Raw genomic sequence first — 19722 nt, 5'->3', positions numbered from 1 at the left:
GATGGTCATCTTTCACTCGGTTGCTGTAAAAAAAAATTTCGTTCACGAAACATCCGGCAGCCTCCACGCTGCACCTACCTCTCCGATGGCCCTCGAGCTCCGGTGGATGGCACTGTGCCGCCGCCCGCGGCCGCCTGTGGACCTGCGCTCCGCCGCCGTTTGCGAGGCCCGGCGCTCTGCCGCTGCCGCCTGCACGCGGTCCTCCCCAAACCCTAGTCTCTTTTGTTTCCCCAGCATCTTCATTGCCGCCGTCACTGCTTCCTTCCAGGACGCCGGTCGCCGTCGAAATTCGTCGTATCCGATCAGCCTCCTTCGATTCATCGCGGCCATACCTTCACCTTTCCCTCCGCGGCCTATTTGAGCCCTCACCCGCTCGACTTCTCCGCCGCATAGCGCTCCCGGCGACCACCTCCGACATCCCGAGGATCTCCTTGGCCCCAGCGCCAACGGCGGGTCGTCGGCGATGGGCAGAGCGGTCAAACATGCCCACAGGCGGGTCCTTCCCCATGAGCGGCTTCTTTTTCAAGGCTTCGCCTCAAGATCTGCAGACGCTGACCTCTCCTCACCGTGTGCCTCTAGCGTCGCCGTTCGTCTTCTCAGCATGACGGCCGCCGTGGCTGGCGGGACTCGGGAGCAAGAAGCGGCAGCAGCCGAACCTCCACGTCAAGTTGGCCTCACGCTAGCTGCATGAGACTCCGGCAATGGGAAGAAGAGACATCGCCGCCGCAGAAGGTCACCAAGACGAACTCATCTGACAGAGTCCACCCGCTCGGGCAACATTTCCAGATGGTGCTTTTTGTTCATTATTTTGCTGGCCAAGGCGGCCAACTGACCAATCAGGTACTGCCGTGCATCTTCACTTTCTGATTTCTTTGCCTCAATGCGTCTATGAATTCCATCCCATGCTGGCTAGAGCTTCGTCCATGGAGGATTTACACAATGTGTTGATAGCTTGCTTGTGCAACCGTTGCTTCGGCCATAGAGGATGCATGCTATGTGTTTGATGGTTTGCCTCTCCAACACTGACCAATTAATCATGCGAAATTAAGCTAACAAGGAGTCCTATTTGATTGGGGAAAAAGGGACACATCTAGGCTATTTGCCTTCTCTAAGTTAATGTTTCTTGCTCGAATATGAATTTTATTTTTGAAGCAATAATTTAAACAAGTTAAAAGTACCTTCGATACGGTGCTCCTTTGTTGGTCTCACAAAAAAAAATCAGTGAAAAAGCACATATTTGACTAATTGGTCTCGCATTAAAAAAGTTAACAGATTTGTTAGAATGCTAAATCACAGTTAATATTTTCTCATGTTCAGAACTAACCTTATGACTGATTGGGATATGGACATATGCAGATTGGTATTTGCAGTTTCACGTATCTGTAAAACACAATTTTTTGAATAGCAATACACACCACCAAAAAAAAGATGCATATTTCAACAAAAGTATTTTTTTAAGCAACCAAAAGAAATATTTCATATTGTTCCTTTTTTTGTTGAAAATGCATTAGTATGGCAACAGATAAAGGAAAAGGGTGGTAGCTGATAAGCTCCTTCAGTTTGTGGTGGAGTGATGCCTGCTGTTCAAAAATCCCTTTCTATGTCAAGCTATGTTAAGCTAATCGCACATTAGAATTTAACTGTCAGCTCTGATTTTAACTTTCTTATTCGATTACGGTGTCTGCAAGATCCAGCGCTATAGTTCCAGGTAAGCAAGAAAAACATCCTATTCCAAAGTTGTAAATATAGCTAAGAACTATAATTTTTTTCTTATATTTGAGAGTGAACATTTTTCATTATCTTTAGCTTGAAATACACGGATAGTGAAGGCTTATCAGCCAATTGAATTGCAACCTCTCCACACAGTGGATTTATATAGTACCAAGGGATTGTGTAATGTATGTATATGTTTTTTTAGTTCTTTTGCAGTGTGATAAATAAGAGCTTTGATGCCAGTCACAATAGCAGTTGCATGAAGTTTATTCTAACTTTAGTAGATAGGAAGATAAATTTATTTGAACTTGAGTGCTTAGTATTCTTTGAATGTTGAATGAACAACGCAGGTGAGTGCAAACAAATCAGATGTGTTATTTCGGTCACCTTGAAGCTGCAGGCGGTATGCACATGGATAGATATCATTGACATAGGGTTAGTGGACGCCCTCTGAAGGCTGTATGTACCCTTTGCAAATTATCTGTCTAATTTTAGACAAGAAAAAGGCAAATGCTATTTCTAATTGCGGATTCTCATTGGCTTATATTGTTGACACAAAGTTCATACACAATGACATTGATTCTTGTGGAGTGAAGACGAGGCAGCATCTGGGAAGGTGAAGCTGATGGAGGGAGGGCGATGTGGTGGAAGGATCTCTCATCGGCGGAGGCGTTCGTGGGGGCGGCGCCCAAAAGTCCAGGACGTCTGCATCATCTGCCTCGAGACCTTCTCCAGCAGCAACCCCTCTGCGGTACTGCTCCCAGCTTCCCTGCAGCCGTACTGAAGGAGATGGAACTTCAATTTGGGTTATGCCTTGCTAGGGCTCTTTAGCATGCTTGCTCTTTCTTGCTTGTGCTTGGCGCAGGTGACCATCTGCAAACACACTGTCCACCTCCAGGGCATCCTTCAGCGGTGAGCCCCTGCTTTGTAAACCTGCAGCTGCTTCATGATGTGTAACATCTTTCTACAGTTCTTCATGTTCTTTTGATATCTGTGTTGCTAGGATCGTAGTGGTTGCGTCTAGGATTGCATAGCCATTTCGTGGATATATTTCCCAATCTTTTTTCTAAAGGCTATTTCTAAAAGAAGAAGAAGAAGAAGAAGAAGAAGTTCACAGACTTTTTCTAAATTGTTTTGATGGATCCCTTGCTTCTTGCAATTTTTATTATACTACCTCCACAACTCTATGAGTTATATACTCATTTTGTACATCCATCATCCATATCCATATGCAACTTTAATATAATTTACACCTTGATTGATTGAACTGGCTCATTTGAATAATTTAGTCCACTAAACTACATATACATGGTACGTTGTCAATCGACACAATCCTTACATACCTTTGCTGTTCTTATGATCTTTTATAGTCCAATGTTTATGATCTTTTATAGTCCAGTGTTTTATAGTCAATGGGCATCAGAATGGACTCTTTCAAAGTAAGTTTAGGCTCTACTAATTTAACTGCTCTTCGATAAAGATTCTTTACAGCTCTCAAACGTCACATGGCACCTTTGCATCAGTGCCATCAAATGTTCTGAAAAATGTGTTTTATCTATAGGAGTAAATTCACCAGTCCTTACTCATGTGCTACAATGTTCTGAAAAATATGATTATCTACATAGATGCTACCTTTAGTACTATTGTACATAATTGTGCCTGTGTATTTGAATTCTATTATAATAATAAATAATGACCTAGCAGATTCAATGTATATGTATGCATGTTTGGACCTCCACAAAAAGTTCATACTGCTGCAACTTAAAACAGTTATGACGCATAAATACTCTTAATCTTTGTTTATCTCATTAAAAATAAAATGAGGGCGCGCCAAGGCGCGCGCAAAGTACTCGTGGAAGAGGAAGGAAGCCATATGGCCAGGGACACCGTTGCAGCTTGTGCTGTTCGATGAGGGACTTTATTTGGCCTCTCAAAATACAGGTGCTCCTCCTTTGGCCTCCTTTCAAAATACAGGCTTCGCATTATTTGAGCAGTTTCTCTAGCAGGCTTGACATGAAGTCTTCGACGACTGCCACGATCTTTACTGCTACATTAACAAGATTCCATGAAGGACGGCAACCGGCACGGACCATGCCGCTACGGTGAGGCCTGGCCGCACCCACCGTTCCATCAATGTGAAGCCAGCAACCTTCAGGGATGCGCTCTCATTGGCCACGAAGCAACAAAGCCTGCCCGGACCAACCCTAACATGGCTCTAACATGGCTGCACAACTAAAAACTTTTCTACAATATCCGTCACATCGAATCTTCGGACACATACATTGAATATTTAATGGAGTTGAAAAAATAACTAATTACACAATATAACTGTTTCATACGAGATGAATCATTTAAACATAATTAGTTCATGATTGGACATTAATTGTCAAATAATAACGAAATGTGATACATTACCAAAAACCCAAACTTTTCTACGAACTAAACACAACCTAAGTTTTGTGTAAGATATTTGATTAAATTGATTGGCAACGGCACATGAAACTCTGTTCGGCTGCAACCAGCCAACAGTGTTTTTCTCTCACACCAAACCAACATCAGCCACCAGCCAGCTAGCAATATTTTTCTTTCACAACAAATCAGCACCAGCCACATCTAGCTCTAGCTGAACAGAGTCTGATTGGCACCGTACAACCCTGTCTTCAGCAGCCAAGAGATTTGCCTTCCTAAGTTCCTATGGTGGAGCAGAGCGTTGTTGAAATTCATCTTTCCTTTTATCCTTTGATTGATGACAGTATTTCCATGTCTCTGTCTCTCTGATATCTGTGTTACCGATGGACTGCAAGAAGGATATCGTAAAATGGTCGGACCCCATGTTGTAAATGCGATGTCAAGAAAAAAAAAAGCCTATGTCAGTGTTAACAACCCTATTTAGTTTCTGAGTTCTGCCACTAGTTCAGTAAATTTTTCCATGAAAAAAATAGGTACGCTCAGACAGAGTACCTGATCTTCTGGCTCAAGCGTACCGACGCCAATAGGCCGTGGAAAAATTTGGGCCTGTGGATTTCGAACAAGTACAGTGGTCCGAGCAATGTTCATTGCTTCCTTCCGTTGACATCGAGCTGGGCGATGGCAACCTGTCAGATTTTTGGCTCGGCCAGACCTCTCCTTTCCCTGATCGCAACTGACTTTGGCAAGCTCATCAGACCAAGGATTCGGAACACCAAGGGCGGCTGCCGCTGGAATCAGGATATCTCATGCACGCTCGCTGTCCAAGCTCTCTTACAGTACCTAATCCTCTGGCATGCTGTAGAAACCGTCGATTTGATACACAGCTCTCGTAAGTATTGACGAAAAAAAAGTAAATATTACCATTAAGAACATGAAAAACAAAATCCATACTAGACACAAAAATTCGTCAGAACAAATTAAATTTGATGCTACATTCAGTCTAGGCCTTGTTTGGATGTGCGCGAATTTTTTTTTTGCAATTTTGACCACTAATTAGATATACTAAATAAAGTCTAATTACAAAAGTATTTCAACAACCATAGTTACTGTAGCAACGATGTAGCTAATAAGCCATTTGACCGCATGATTGAAGCATGGTTACTGTAGCATTACTGTATCTAATTATGGATTAATTAAGCTTATCTATTATCTTAATACAATAGTATTAAAAGAAGTCACCACGTTCGCCAAGATGATCTAGAAATTCTCACATTAATCTAAAAAAGAGAATGATTTGCACCGTTGGATTTTAGGAAGATCTAACGGTCTAAAAAGCTCAAGAGTCATATCAAATATAATTAATAAATTGCTAATTTTGGAATTTAAAAATAAGGAAATTAGAATATGACCAAAGAGTCCATGCCCAATAAAATTACTAAATAGTAAAATTTGGAATTCAAAAGTAAGGACATTAATAGTCAGCTAAAGAGTCTATATCAAATATAATTAATAAATAGCTAATTTTGGAATTTAAAAATAAATTTAATAATAAGGAAATTAGAATATGATCAAAGAGTCCATGCCCAATAAAATTACTAAATAGTTAAATTCGGAATTAAAAATTAAGGACATTAATACTCAGCCAAAGAGTCTATATCAAATATAATTAATAAATAGCTAATTTCGAAATTTAAAAATAAGGAAATTAGAACATGATCGAAGAGTCCATGCCCAATACAATTACTAAATAGTTAAATTCGAAATTAAAAATTATGAAAATTAATAGTTGGCCAAAGAGTCCATATCAAATATAATTAATAAATAGCTAATTTTGGAATTTAAAAATGACAAAATTATAACATGACTGAAGAGTCCATGCTCCATACGATTACTAAATAGTTAAATTTGGAATTATAAAATAAGGAAATTAATAGTTGACCAAAATATCCATATCAAATACAACTAAACAAATAACTGTTTAAAAAACTCTAGTCTATATCAAATATAATTAATAAATAGCTGATTTCGAAATTTAAAAATAACAAAATTAGAACATGACTGAAGAGTTCATGCTAAACACGATTACTAAATAGTTCAATCCAGAATTAGAAAAATAAGGAAATTAATATTTCATCAAAAGTCTATGTCAAATACAACTAAATAAATAGAAAAAAATTAGTAGTTAATTTGTATATAGAAGAAGCAAATTAGAAAGAAAAATAGCTAAAGAAATACTATAATCTACGTGTTATATTTGTAAGTGGCTATTAAAAGAAGATATCACATTCGTTGAGTGGGTCTAGATATTCCCACGTTAATCTAAACAAAAGGATTTACACCATGAATTTTATAAAGATCTAACATTCTAGACTTATTCAAAGAATTCGTATCAAACACGACTAATAATACATATATAGAATTTTTATCCAAATAATTCATATAAATTACGAATAATATACATATATAAGTTTAAAATTTTAAAAATAGAAAAACAATATATCGAAATAGAAAGCTAAATTTTGAATTAAAATTGAGTTCCATGCAAGTATGCAAGAGTGAGTGAAGATGTTTTTTTTAAGAGAGTGAGTGAAGACGTTGGCCGTGGTAATTCAGATGCAAAATCGAGCCAAAATCAAGCACCACCACCCATGGTTTGGTGACCATACGAGGAGGTGACAAAATATCAAGTGGTAGTCAGCGCTGCATGAGGTCATGACATCCTTTGCTGGCAACCGAGACAAGATATATAGTGGCTAAACCTGATAGGGGAAAGAATACAGGATAAGATGCGAGGAGAGGGAGCGAGATTAAGCTGGTGGAGTTCAACGCATCCGAGCTGGTCATATGCGCCGATCGATATTCTGTGATAAATGTACTATGCCAATACCAAACTGACATGCTAGAATAAGGGATGCAGCATGTATGTTGCTTTATTGGTGGTGATAGCACTCACGCTCGGATATTAGTGACATGCTTTTTTGTTTTGATCATCGTCAAGCTTGCAACCGCAAACTTGGATGGTTACTTGCTCGGTGCTTTGGGAAGCTAGGACATGAAATTCGGCCTCTTTGCGGCCGTCGTCATACTGGTAGCTTTTGGCATGCTAGACATAGGAATGTCCACAAGTAGTTCAGGGATCTGTTTTGTGGCCAGAGCGAGAGCAAGCATCACAGACTATTCATTTGGCATTCCGAGTAGATCAAAGCAGACTTTGGAAGGTCAAGAGCAGAGAGATGAATCAGCGTTGTTGGCGTGGCAAACTTTTGCTCAAAGAAGTAAGGACAAGAATAGATTTGTGATGAACTAAGTAGAAGTCTCAAATCTCCCAGAAAAAAGGCTTCTTTGTAACTTTGATTTGTTTTCATCTCACGTTTATAAATATCTCACATCAGACCCTGGCAGGTGGCTTGGTGGGTTCATACGAAGTGACAAGGCTTGCATACATGATGCCTATACGTCTATTGGAACATCAGTGGTCAGCCGACTAGTAACAACAAAAAAAATAGTGTGTCTGGGCAACCATGGTAGTTGCCATAGAAACGGAGTTTGCGTAGACGCCATATCATTCATGCCACCAGCCACCTAGGGGAATATATGGTGCAAAAATATGCATGAAGGCGTGGCAACAGGGGCACAATTATTGTCCTTCACGCTCCAAAAACAAACTGCGTAATGGAGGAGAGAAAACACCCTGCTGATCTTTATATATGGAGATTGGATATAGGTTCCTGTTGCAGCCACAAGGTAAATTAAAGAGGTCATAAGTATAGGATTCGGAAGAATCAAGACTTTAGACATGGGGTGGTCATTACAATAGAAGCTAACGGCTTATGAACTTTGGAATTTCGATGGCTAGGTCCATCTTTCCACAATAAGACTGTAAAATTTCAGTTAGTAATTCAAATGCAACCATTGTATCTTTTATTTATAAATAATTTAATCATTTTCACTAAATGCTTTTATATGCCAACCCCTCTCAGCAATAAAACATGTAATATAAAAACTGTTAACTCGATCATATCTTCTTCTTACGATCTAAGCATAATTTAACACCACAGCTAAGACTCTCTGACTAAAATTACAAGATGTTTCTTTGTATTATCTTTTAGCGTGAATTCATATTGCACAACACATGATGTGGTGACAAGAAAAAAAAAGACCACACCTCAATCTGACCAATATAGACAAAACAACACAATAAATAAACAAAACCAAACAATATAATTAATATTATTTTTTAAAAGAATATAAAAATTAAAACTAGCTGCCGCGCTATTTGTGCGGGGCACCGTACTAGTTAGATTCGGATCTTAAAGTTGCACCTATTTATGAAAAAATTTTACAAATAGACATCATCTATTATTTTATTATTTGGCCAACAAACGAAGCCTCCACGTTCGCTCACAAGGCCTAGAAATTTCCACGTTAATTGGAGAGAGAAAAATTACCCACAACTGCCATTATAAAAATAAACTTAAAATACCCCTATAGTAGTTCCTATATTACCCACCTCTACCATCATCAATTAATAAAAGAACAAGAGAAAAAAAAAGAGCGTCTTCTTCCCAGCGACGATGTCGAGCCCCAGATGCCGGTGGCGGGCAAAACCCTACAGCGATGATGAACTCCGCAACCTGCGGAATACGACCAGCAGGACCTGTCTAGCGCTACGATGTGCACAACGACCTCGACCAGCCGGACAGCGGCAACCCGCGGCCCAACGCTAGCGAATCAGGGAGCACCTGTACCCTAGATCGGCGCGGCCGCATAGGGGCAGTGGGCGGGCGACGCAGACGGACCCGAACTGCGGGCTGACGATGCCGGACGAGGATGCGTACATACCAAGGCTCATGGGATACGTCAGCTTCGAGAGTTCAACTACTCCTTCTACGACATCATCAGGCGCGGCTATACGAGGACGGCATCGGCCGGCATGCTCATGCCCGTGGACATCGAGTTCAGCCTGCCGGAGCTCCGCGATGGCATCACCGCCGCCAAGAGAGCAAGGTGTACACGCCGCCGGCGTCGATGACTGGCTGCACCGAGGAGTGGGTCTGGCACCTGGCCAAGGCCTACGTCAACGTGCTGGCACAAAGGGCAACAGGCACGCACTGGCTCAACACCCATGCCGTGATGATGGAGCCATGCTTCGTCATCGCCAGCTCGCCACCAACCATCGCCAGTTCGCCACCAACCAGCAGGTTAGACATATAAACTCAACTTTGCCTGCTACCTTTTGCTATAAATTATTTATAATATACAATTGAGATATATTTTTATAAAATTATATTCTAAGATGAATCTTTTTAATACAATTTTAACATGTCAAACTCAACACATATAAACTTTATTTATAGTCAAAGTTTAAAACTGGAGGGAGTATTCATTTGCTAGATGACATTTAATTTCTAGAATTTCATAAGTTGTTTTCCAAACATTTATAACAACATTTAAATAATAGCAATATACAAGATTTTAGTCAAACTAGCCGCGCAAATGCGCGGGTCGGGTCACCTCGCTAGTTTAATACAACATGCCTACAAAATTTCTTTTTCGCGAAATTTTTTTTAGCCAAACCAAACAATGTCCTGGTGTAAAACCATGCTGTGTGGTCATTTCAGCAAGGTAGATGTCTCTGTCGTGCTGCTGGACTGGGAAGTGCCGGTGGTGGTGGCGCTGCTGCCGCCTGTAGCCACCGAAGATGTGTAGTAGCAAGCGTCAGGTGGGGGCATGTAGGTCGCCACCGGCATCCTCGCCGGCAGGCTCGGCGGCGGCGCCTCTCGCCGCAGCACGTTGACGGCCTGCCTGATGGACGGCCTCAGGCTCCGGTCAGGGTGCGCGCACCACAGCCCGACGACCATCACCGTCTCCATCTCCCGGACGTCGAACTCGCCCACCAGCCGCGCGTCGGCGGCGTCGAGGATGGCTCCCCGGCCGTAGAACTCCCACACCCATTGCACGAGGTGGACGACGACGCCGTCTTCGCCGTGGCGAGCCACCATGGGCCGCCGCCCGCAGGCGATCTCTAGGAGGACGACGCCGAAGCTGTAGACGTCCGACTCGGCGCTCGCCTGGCCGGTGGTCATGCACTCTGGGTCCATGTACCCCATGGTGCCGGCGAGCACCGTGGTGTGCGAGCGCCGGCCGTGGTCGACGAGCCTGGCGAGGCCGAAGTCGCCGAGCTTGGCGTGGAACGACGCGTCCAGCATGACGTTGCTCGGCTTGATGTCCCTGTGGAGAACGCACTGCTCCCAATCCTGGTGCAGGTAGAGCAGGGCCGATCCCAGGCCGAGCACGATCTCATGCCGCAGCGGCCATGGCAACAGGGCGGCGCCGGTGGCGCCGCTGTAGAGGTGCGTGTCGAGGCTGCCATTGGGCATCAGCTCGTAGACGAGGAGGAGCTCGCCGCCGCCATGGCACCAGCCGATGAGCTGCACGAGGTTCCTGTGCCGCAGCCGGCTGATGATCCTCACCTCCGAGGCGTACTCCTTCCTCCCCTGCTTGGAACCCTTGGACACTCTCTTGATGGCGACCTCAATGCCCATCTCCTTGTGGAATCCTCTGTACACCGACCCGAATCCGCCTTCTCCGAGCTTCTGCTCGTCGGAAAAGTTGTCAGTGGCAATGGCGAGCTCGCCGTAGCGAAACCTCTTCGGCCCCGTCCCTTTCTCGAACTCGTCTTCCATCTCGGTCTCGTCGTCAAAGAAGTCGCCCTGTTCCAGCTCTTGCTCCCTCCCTCCCTCAAGGATTTTAGCATGTTTCCTCCGTCGCCGTCGTCGTCGCAGAAAGAACCACATCGAGAATCCCAGAAGAACTACCAAGAACAAGACTGACACGCCAACCACGATCCCTGTCTTGGAAGACGACGAAGCTCCTGTGGAGGTACATTTTTTTTTTTTTGAGAATTCCACACTGCGTCAACGTTTTCTGCACATCAATCGGAAAAGGAAGGTGCAGGAACAAGATGTTTACCTGGAGCTGTTGCTGGCGGTGGCGGCGAAAGCGAAGGCGGCGGCCCCGCCACCGGCGCCGGCGGCAGGGTGATGTCCAGCGGGGTGACCAGGTAGACAAGGTAGCAGCTGTACCCCTTGATGGCGCCGCCGGTGTTGTTGGGGAACTGCGTCCCCAGCCTGCCCGTGTAGCTCGAGATACAGCTCGAGCACTCGCTGGCGTCGAGGTCCCTCGTGCACTGCGCCAGCCCGTACATCTCCTGCGACGGCGGGCCTGAGTACGGCGTGCTGGCGTTGGCGATCCGCAGAGGCGAGGTGGCGGCGGCGCCGGTGAGCTTGCTCATCAGCGGCACCCAGGCGGCGCGCACGGCGTCCGAGGTGACGGGCACCCCGCGGACGGTCAGGTACACGGCGAACACGGCGTCCGAGGTGGCTGGGATCGGCGCAGCCGAGTACCGGAGCACGCACGCGTCGTACGCCGCGCTCACGTTCCGGCTGCCCGGGCACACCGTCGTGATCCCCGCCGGCGCCCTGGAGAGGCAGTCCTGGCACTGCGTGGCGTTGCGGTCGGCGAAGCACATGATGAGGCCGAACACCTCGTCGGCGCCCGCGCCGGCGCGGCCCTTGTAGAACCAGCCGTTGTCGCCGGCCGCCGCGGGGAGCGCGGCCAGGAGCTCGTCCAGGTTCTTCTTGTACTTGCTGCCGGCGGTGTAGTTGCCCGTCGTCGAGCACGATGGTGCAACAGGCCGCAGGACGTTGTCGTCCTGACCAGCCGCCACAGCCCAGAGCGAGGCGGCAGCGGCCAGGAGGATGTGGAGGAGAAGGTCGGAAGCCATGGCCGGCGGCTGGCCGGGGACGCCGTCGCTTGCTGCTGTTTTTTTGTGATCCCTTTCCTCCTCGATTGTTTTGTTGCAGTGGTCAAAAGTGTTGCTCTCTTTCTGAATCGTGCAGCCGGCAGATGAATAATCTAGTGGATCGGGTAGGTTTTGAGCTGTTCAACTGTCGTATGACGATGGAGAACTTGGCAATGCCTGTCCTGGTGTGCAAAATGTCTCATAGATGAGATAGACTGAATCGTCCAAAGGGAACTGGACAACGATGAGCGCTCCTGCCGCTCTCGAGGGCGTTGACTCCGGCGCCCCTGCACCGTCCGGGACCCGCCGCCGCCCTCCTACCCTCGACTAGCCTCCTCTTCCCCGCCCCTCCTCCCTCTCCCAACATCCCTCACCCCCTGTTTTGCGCCCCTAGGTGCCACTGTCCCTCTCCCCCCACTCCGGCGGCGTTCCCTGCGGTGCCCCAGCGCGAATCGCAGCACGGCGTCGACGACTCCTGCTCGCGTGGTTCCGGCCGGGGCGCCCCCGCGGCGGGTTGCTCCGCGCCATGCCACTGGTCAATCGGCGTACGCCGCTGGCGCCACCCGGGGTGGTGATGCTCCGCGGTGGAATCCATTTGGACACCCAGGTGCGCCCTTCTGTGACTCTGTTCTTCTTCACTTCCATCAGATGGTTATCCCGGCCCCTTCGGGAGCTCCAGATTCCCTGGACTCTAGCTTCTGGATTAGGCCGGATTCGGGCTCCGTCGCTCCCTCCAAGGTTGCCAACACACTGAGCTTTTGTTTTTCTCGGCCCCTACACCGATTCGAGGTGAACAGCCATGGCCCCGATCTATTCTCTGCCAGGGCTGCCGACAAGAACTTAGCTCATTTCATCGTCTCCCGTGGGAGATGCAAGGTTGGGAGCGTGTCCTTGCTTCTCTTCCCCTCCCTTCTCTCTGCCATGGCGGCCGGCGATCGCCGTCGCGAGTGGGAAGATGACGTCATCTCTGAAATTCAAAATCCGGCAACCGCGAAGCAGCCCGGCCCACCGCCCCCCCTCGGGGCCACCCACGGACGGCCCGGCTGATGAGGAACTCGCTGGAGAGCTCCACGCGTCTGACTGCATTCACTCCTCCAACGCCCCCTCCTGTCAGAGGCACTTTTCTCCGCCTCCGCAGGGGCACCGATCCCCCATGAAATCTGGAAAGCTCGATCTTCTACAGGACCTCTCCCTCACCAAGAGTTCGGTAGCACTGCAGCTCATTCATCCCCCAACACTACCGCTCCACAGACCCTGCATTCAACCCGCGAGCTCAGCGGCGATCCTACGGAGAGCGCGCTGAACGGAAGTCTTATCGGCCCCACGCCGCTCGCCGTCGTCTCGGCCCCGTCCCATCCAGGCACGGCGCGGCCATACCTCCGTGCTTTGCTCTCCTCCGCCGCCGCGCCTATAAAGACGGCAGATGGCAGCAAGCTTCGCCGTGCGCGCTCCTTGCCCTCTCTTCACAACCAGTGCTTTCGGTGCCTTGCCACTGATCACCACGTCGAGGCGTGCAGGGACCCGGTCTGGTGCCGGCAGTGCCTCCGCTACGGCCACCGTAGCAGAGCGTGCTCGATGGCGGGGCAATCCGCGTTCTGGGCAAGGATCGCTCGGCGTGCGGCGTTCACGTCCAGCGACGACTCCCCATCGCCACCTCGCCCCCGCGCGCCTGCCCCCCCGGTGCGTTCCCGCCTGGGGCCGCGGCGGTCTGGCGCTCTCCGATGGTCGACCATCGGTCCTCAGGCCCGGGAGCTGTCCCTCCTTCCCCCACCACCTTCTCCCAGTCCCGTTCCCCTTCTGCTCTCAAGGAACAGCACCGCTTTCCTTCCATCCGGTTTGCAGATGTCGCCCCTTCTCCTGTCACCTCCACCATTCACCACCCCCGCCCCCACCGTGCTTGGTGTGCCGCCACCCCTTTCTTCCCTGTTCGTCCTACCCCACCTGCTGGCAATGATGCCGCCGACGGACATGACTTCGCTGAGGTCCACATGCCCGCTGTCGACATGGAGCCCTGCCGGCGCCTCGCTTACGCCTTTGTCAAGCCTGAGTGCGCTGACCCATGGGCTCTTCATCCGCACTGCCGTGGAGCAGCGCGGCGGCGACCCTCCCGTCCGGCTGGCTGCCTCCTCCTATGGGTCCATGATGGTGGTGTTCCGGCACCCGTTCTTCCATGAGGAGACGCTGCGACGCGGCCCGCTCCAGCTGAGTGGGTGTATCCTGCGCCTAGTCCGCCATGAGGAGGCCGACTTCAGGTTCGTGTGTCGGTACCGTCGGCTTGCGGTGCTGGTTGCGACCAACTTCCCGCCAGAGCACTGGACCCGGGAGCGCATCACTCGCGCGTTCCATGTCTATGGTCAGGTGTGCTGCGTCGACAAGGAGTGTCTGGAGACAGTGGGGGACCACCCACCAGACTGCGACTACGGTGCTGACATTGCTGATTACTCAGCTGTCCGTGTGCTGGTCCTCCTCGACAACGAACGCGTTGTCAAGCCATTCCTGGTGGTGCGGAACTTGGACGGTGGCCTGGCGGGCATCGCCAGGGTGCGCGTCATCAAGTTCTGGGCGCACCCTGATAGCGCCCCGCTCCCCAACGAGCACGACTTCTCCGACTGGGGTGACGACGACGGCGACGCTGCTACGCCTGGGCGCGCGACTGCGGAGCGTTTTGACCCTCTAGGGCGAACATTCGCTCAGTGTGGGCGTTCCGGTCCCACCCGGGCTGGTCGCCGCGGGGCCTTCCCACAGCATCCTGGTACGTGCCGCGCGCTCGGCCCGCTACTGTTTCCGTCCGTTCCCCTCTGGACTCTTGTTGCCGGTGCAATGTCTGCGCTTGGCCGCACTCTCTCCCTTGCTGGTGTTCCACAGCTGGTGATCCGCGATCTTCCGACACCTATCCGGCCAGCCACGCCTCCGCCACCTGTCTGCCTGGCCACGCCTCTGTCTCCGTCCCTTCTGGAGATTGAGGAGGCTCGTCATTCCCCCTCGGGCGCCCCCTCCCTGGAGGACATACTGCTCGAGGAGGAGCACGAGGTCAGCATCAGGCGACGTCGCGCGCGTCGCAAGCGCGCTCAGGACAGTGCTGCCAAGACGCGTCGGCACAGTCTCCGTCTCACCACCAAGGAGGATCCCTTCTATGTCGACGCCACCTCCAAGGCGACGCACGTCAAGGCTGCCCAGCTGGACCTGACACGGGCGTCTGCACATATGAAGGAGGTTCTCGCCTGCTCCGGTATTCTACAGCGTCCTGCTCCGCCCAAGATCACCTCAAGCAAGCTGCGCTGCCTGGCCCGTGTGTGCGGCATCCCTGACCTGCCCGACGAGGAGGTGGGCGAGGTCGCCTGATGCTCTATGATGCTTATAACTCATGCTGTGTACGCCCTACTAGGGGTTGTCCCTCCACCCGGCATGATCCTGTTCTTCATGACCGGGCTGCTCCTCCTCTGTTGTGCGAGCGTGTGAGTCCTTGGCCTGATGCTTTGCTCAGCCTCCCGGCGCTAGGTCGTGAGTGCTCGGTGATTCGTTCTGTGTGGTTGGGGTCCCGGCTTGGTGGCGGCCGGTGTAACTTGTATGCCTCCTGTTTGTGCTGTGATCTCGGTTCAGTTTCGTGGTTGGGGTCTCGGTTTAGAGGCGGCCGGTGTAACTTGTACGCCCTCACATTTGTCCCGTGCTTAATGTTATGTTCGTTCAGTTATCTAGTGTCTCCCTATCCCCCCATGAGTAAAACTGTGTTGACGCTCCTTAGCGCCCCAATTTGTATACCGCAAGCGCACGGTTCGTGTAGCTTTTCCCTTAGAGTATTCTCCCATGGTTTATCAATCCGTGGATCGACAAAGAACTACCTAAGGTTTTCCATCTAATCTAATGGATCTATCTTAACATGAAGCATTGATTGCATATAAAGGGTAAACTTTAATAGATATGAGTGATATGTAAAGGTTGATCTCATCCATGAACATAGGCTTAATCATAGCAAAACCAAAGATATGACTAGGCCTATCGTCATCTAGTTGTAGTTCAAGCTAACGAGCGAATAAATCATGCATCTCAATCAAAAGCATCTTTAAACCCAAAATCTCCAATCTGATCCCTAGATACTCCACCTACTTAGTGGCAACGCCCTGTCACGACACCGCCCCTTTCGACAAAAGTACCCTGAAGCAAGTCGAACCCCCTTTGGTAGTTCCACCATGAACCTCTAGCCACCATGACTACAAGATCATGCTAAGCGATCTATCTCGATAATAGATCTAAGATGAAGCAAACCCAAAGAGAAGAACGAAATCGAAAGAGAGAACATAATCGCTAATAGATTCGGAAGACATGATTATCATTACTCACATAATAGATTCATTTGGATCATCGCCGCCATGTGCACACCATCGATGAATCCAACTAGCTCTTGAACTCCGCCATGGCACAACCACGCAGGGAGGCCATGGCGGCTAGGGTCGACCTAAACCATCTCCTAGACAACTTCGAAGACTTGCGGCGGCCGTCGTCTCCCTCTGGTCTTGGCCCTAAGTTTTCGTCGAGTTCTGGGTGGATGGATGCTTCGAGTTGAATAAGGTGCGAGCTATTTATAAGCCGAGGAAGCCACCGGTCGAAGGGGAGGCCAAACCGCCTCAGAAACGGGCTAGGCCGGCCGGCCCCATGGGCCTAGGCCGGCCGGCCTACCCCTTTCAGGCTCGCCTCGGTCTCATCTTTCGCGTGCAGACTCCTCGCATCTTCTAGAGTTTATGTCCTTCACGATTGCACCCCTTTGGACGTCGTTATCTTGAAGATATCTTCGAGGAAAGGATAGGATAGGGAATCCTTCCTTAAATCTTCATTTGCTTTGCTTAATCCCGAAGTATCTTGATCTCATCTTCGTGGGCTCGGTCCTTTGGGCTCTCTTGGAGGATGGATGTGCGTGAATGGGCTTCGAATCAACATGGGCTTTGGTCCTCCCTTTGGGCTTTGGCCTTCGTCTTTCTCCGTGTTAGCGCTCGATCACGGGCCTCGTCATTTCATGCTCCAAAATAGGCCAAAAACCTGCAAAAACGAAGTTCCTCCAAAATATATGTGCAAACGTGAAAATGACCAATAATTAGGCTAGGGTTAGGACGGTTAGTGATTTTGATATTAAATTCATGCCATTATCAAGGATAAACAAAGGATAAAATGGGTACTTAAGGAGCGCCAACATCTCCCCATACTTAAACCTTGCTCGTCCTCGAGTAAGTCCAGGAGCTTTGCTTATAAAGAAATCAGTGTTGCCCCTCAATGTCCTCTCTGCACTTAGTCATACATAACAAGATATATTGCTCTCTCAAGTATTTAGCATTTAAGTTCATATTGTGACCGGCTACTTTTTCATTATGGAAGATAGACTAGCAATTAAAGAACAAGCCACAATAATAAATAAATGCAATGCTCTCAAACTTAAGCGAACTTCAAACATTTACCTTGTTTCATCGTAAAGAGTTTTCAAAAGAATGCATATCAAACATAAGTGAGGTTCTCTTGCAAAAGATTATGGAAATACTCATCTCATCAAGTCGCTCAAGCCTACATTAGATTGTCTTCAACCTATTCTACTCATATATAAAAGTGGAAGGCTTATGTGGAGCTTGATAGGTAAAAACAATCCTAGCAAAACATTATACTTGAAATATTATCAAACTAAGAGAGAGATCTAATGGAATTACCGAGATTAGTCAAAAAGGCCATTGGAAAATAATGTTGGAGAGGGGGAAAGCTGAAATACACACATTTAGATAGGTGGACATGTGCAAGTGGCAAATGGATGATCCCGAGACACAAATGAAGTTCTCGTTATCGGATTGCACATGGTTGGAAGATTTGAGTATAGAATAGTTCTTCAAAGTAGCTTGGAAAATTAATGAAGCCAAAAAGAGCTAAGGAGCATTTTATTCTTCTCTTTTTTTCTTTTTCTATCAATTTTCTATTTTCCTCTTTCTTTCTTTTTTTTCCTTAGAACTTTTGATAACATAAAATACTTATCCAACCATCCCCCCATGCTTGAACGAATGCTCGTCCTCGAGTATGAATAGTGGGAGAACCAACTAGCTAGGGTAAGTATCTCAAATTCACCTTCTTCTTCGTAGAACCACTTGAATCTCGGGGAGCCTTGTCTCCCAAAATTTTTGTTTATATGATGCCCTTGATTCTTTTGATTCCGTCGAAATGATAATCCATACTCAAAGTGGGTTGTGGTCAAGGAGGTAATTACAAAAAGATATTTTTGGTTTAGGGTGGATATTAGGGATGGCAACGGGTACCCGAAACCCGAAACCCGATGGGTTTTTGCTCCATTAGGATGCAGGCATAGACTAAATTCTATACCCGCGGGTTTCTTAATGGGATAAACTTCGTACCCGTCGGGTGTGCGGGTGCGGGTTTGTTCTTCAAGTACCCAAACCCGCAAACCTGTGGGTACAATAAACCCGACAACATATAACCTAAAATACTAATGTCACAATGTCTTGTATCAAAATAAGGTCCAATCACATGCTAAGAGAGACTTGGGCTCATGTACTTCCATTCCCATCGATGATTACCTATTCATAGACTCATTTGGCTATAATGCATTGTGTATTTGTTTATGTTTTCTATTAAATTTTATTGCTTTTTCTATCGGGTACGGGAAACCCGCGGGTACAAAAAACCCGCACGGGTACGGGTACGGGCATCAAATCATACCCGCGACGGGTATGGGTTTTTTAACAGGTACGATTTTATCCTGACGGGTGCGGGTTTGGGTTAGTGATACCCGACGTGTTTGTACCCGTTGCCATCCCTAGTGGATATCCAGCGAGGTTTGTAAGATTCCCGAAGTAGAAACTCACAATGCATGGATAAATAGGCTAGCAAAAAGAAGGTTACACAAAAAAAATGGAATGACCAGCTTCTTAGTCTCGTACCAAAGAAATCAATCTTAATCCAACTCATCAAAATATAAGTTTGCAATCTAAAGGTTTCATTATGAAAGAATATGTATAGGCTTTGGTAGGTAGAACTTTGCAAGAGATTCACAAATGTAGATAGCATAGGAATTAAATTTTCAAATTAAACAACACAAGGTGTAAGGTCATCGGTAGACTTAAATCAAAGAGCAACATAGAATATGTGGGTTTAGAATTTAGTCATTTAACCTCCACAAATAAAAGAGCCGGTATTTAATCATTTTAATTCCATTTAATTGAGAGCAAATGGTCAAGTCATATACAACATAGCGTAGGTAAAACAAAGCAGCAACTTTCATCATTTTTCCATAAGCATAAGGCATTGCCAAAATGTATCAATGTGGTGAGCACAAATTATGGTGATCCTACACTTATTGAAAATAAAAACAAAACTAGGTTGTCCTCCTAAAAGTCATGTGATAGGTTGAGAGATATATACAAAGGTTGCATCTATGATTAAAGGCATATATGTACAGGCATTTAGAAAAAGAGAGAGTTGAGGAAGAATTACCGTCCTTCTCGATGCTCGTAATGAAGTGTAGCGCGGCCTCCCCCATACTTAAGCATTGAGCTAAGCATGGAAGAAGAATCATGAGCATCTTGTGGCAACTGTGATTATCTTACTCTATGAGATCTTTCTTTCTTGTCCACAAAATCCTCCCCCATGCTTAGCATGATGCTAGGCATGGAAGGAGAAGATGGACCATCTTGCAATTCTTGAAGTCATTCCCTCATGTGTATGAATATCATCTTCAATGTGTTTTCACCTTTGTTGCCTCAATTTTCCTTCAACTTCTTCTTGAACTAAGTCATGGTCCCAATCATTGCTTC

General features: G+C 47.5%; 1 protein-coding gene and 1 long non-coding RNA gene across 4 annotated transcripts; one reads left to right on the top strand and one right to left on the bottom strand.

Annotated features, from left to right (window-relative positions):
• The first annotated feature begins 34 nt into the window (after nucleotides 1-34).
• Nucleotides 35-3427, top strand: LOC120700088. Of its 3 annotated transcripts, none has more exons than XR_005685783.1 (4): nucleotides 35-198; nucleotides 269-840; nucleotides 2064-2464; nucleotides 2579-3427. It is a non-coding gene; the product is annotated as an uncharacterized LOC120700088 (long non-coding RNA). The 3 variants fall into 3 exon arrangements; XR_005685782.1 differs by having other exon boundaries at nucleotides 41-840; nucleotides 2064-2148; nucleotides 2310-2464; XR_005685781.1 differs by having other exon boundaries at nucleotides 36-840.
• Nucleotides 3428-9527: 6100 nt separating this feature from the next.
• On the bottom strand, nucleotides 9528-11908 carry LOC120701598 (L-type lectin-domain containing receptor kinase IX.1-like). Its single transcript, XM_039985581.1, has 2 exons — nucleotides 11095-11908; nucleotides 9528-10993 (listed from the first exon to the last, which is right to left on the bottom strand). Exons 1-2 carry the CDS (start codon nucleotides 11906-11908, stop codon nucleotides 9735-9737), a joined length of 2073 nt encoding a protein of 690 aa, XP_039841515.1. The 3' UTR covers nucleotides 9528-9734.
• Between the last annotated feature and the right edge of the window lie 7814 nt (nucleotides 11909-19722).

Source organism: Panicum virgatum, chromosome 3K (assembly GCF_016808335.1).
Source record: "Panicum virgatum strain AP13 chromosome 3K, P.virgatum_v5, whole genome shotgun sequence".
NCBI classification, from domain to species: Eukaryota; Viridiplantae; Streptophyta; class Magnoliopsida; order Poales; family Poaceae; genus Panicum; species Panicum virgatum.
The sequence above is the reverse complement of the archived record's forward strand: the minus strand, read 5'-3'. Positions and strand labels throughout refer to the sequence as shown.

Coding starts and splice junctions, on each gene's coding strand:
- LOC120701598 (XM_039985581.1), bottom strand. CDS start 11,908: ATGGCTTCCGACCTTCTCCTCCACATCCTCCTGGCCGCTGCCGCCTCG. Junction 10,994..11,094: donor ACCGCCAGCAACAGCTCCAG/GTAAACATCTTG, acceptor CCTCCACAGGAG/CTTCGTCGTCTTCCAAGACA.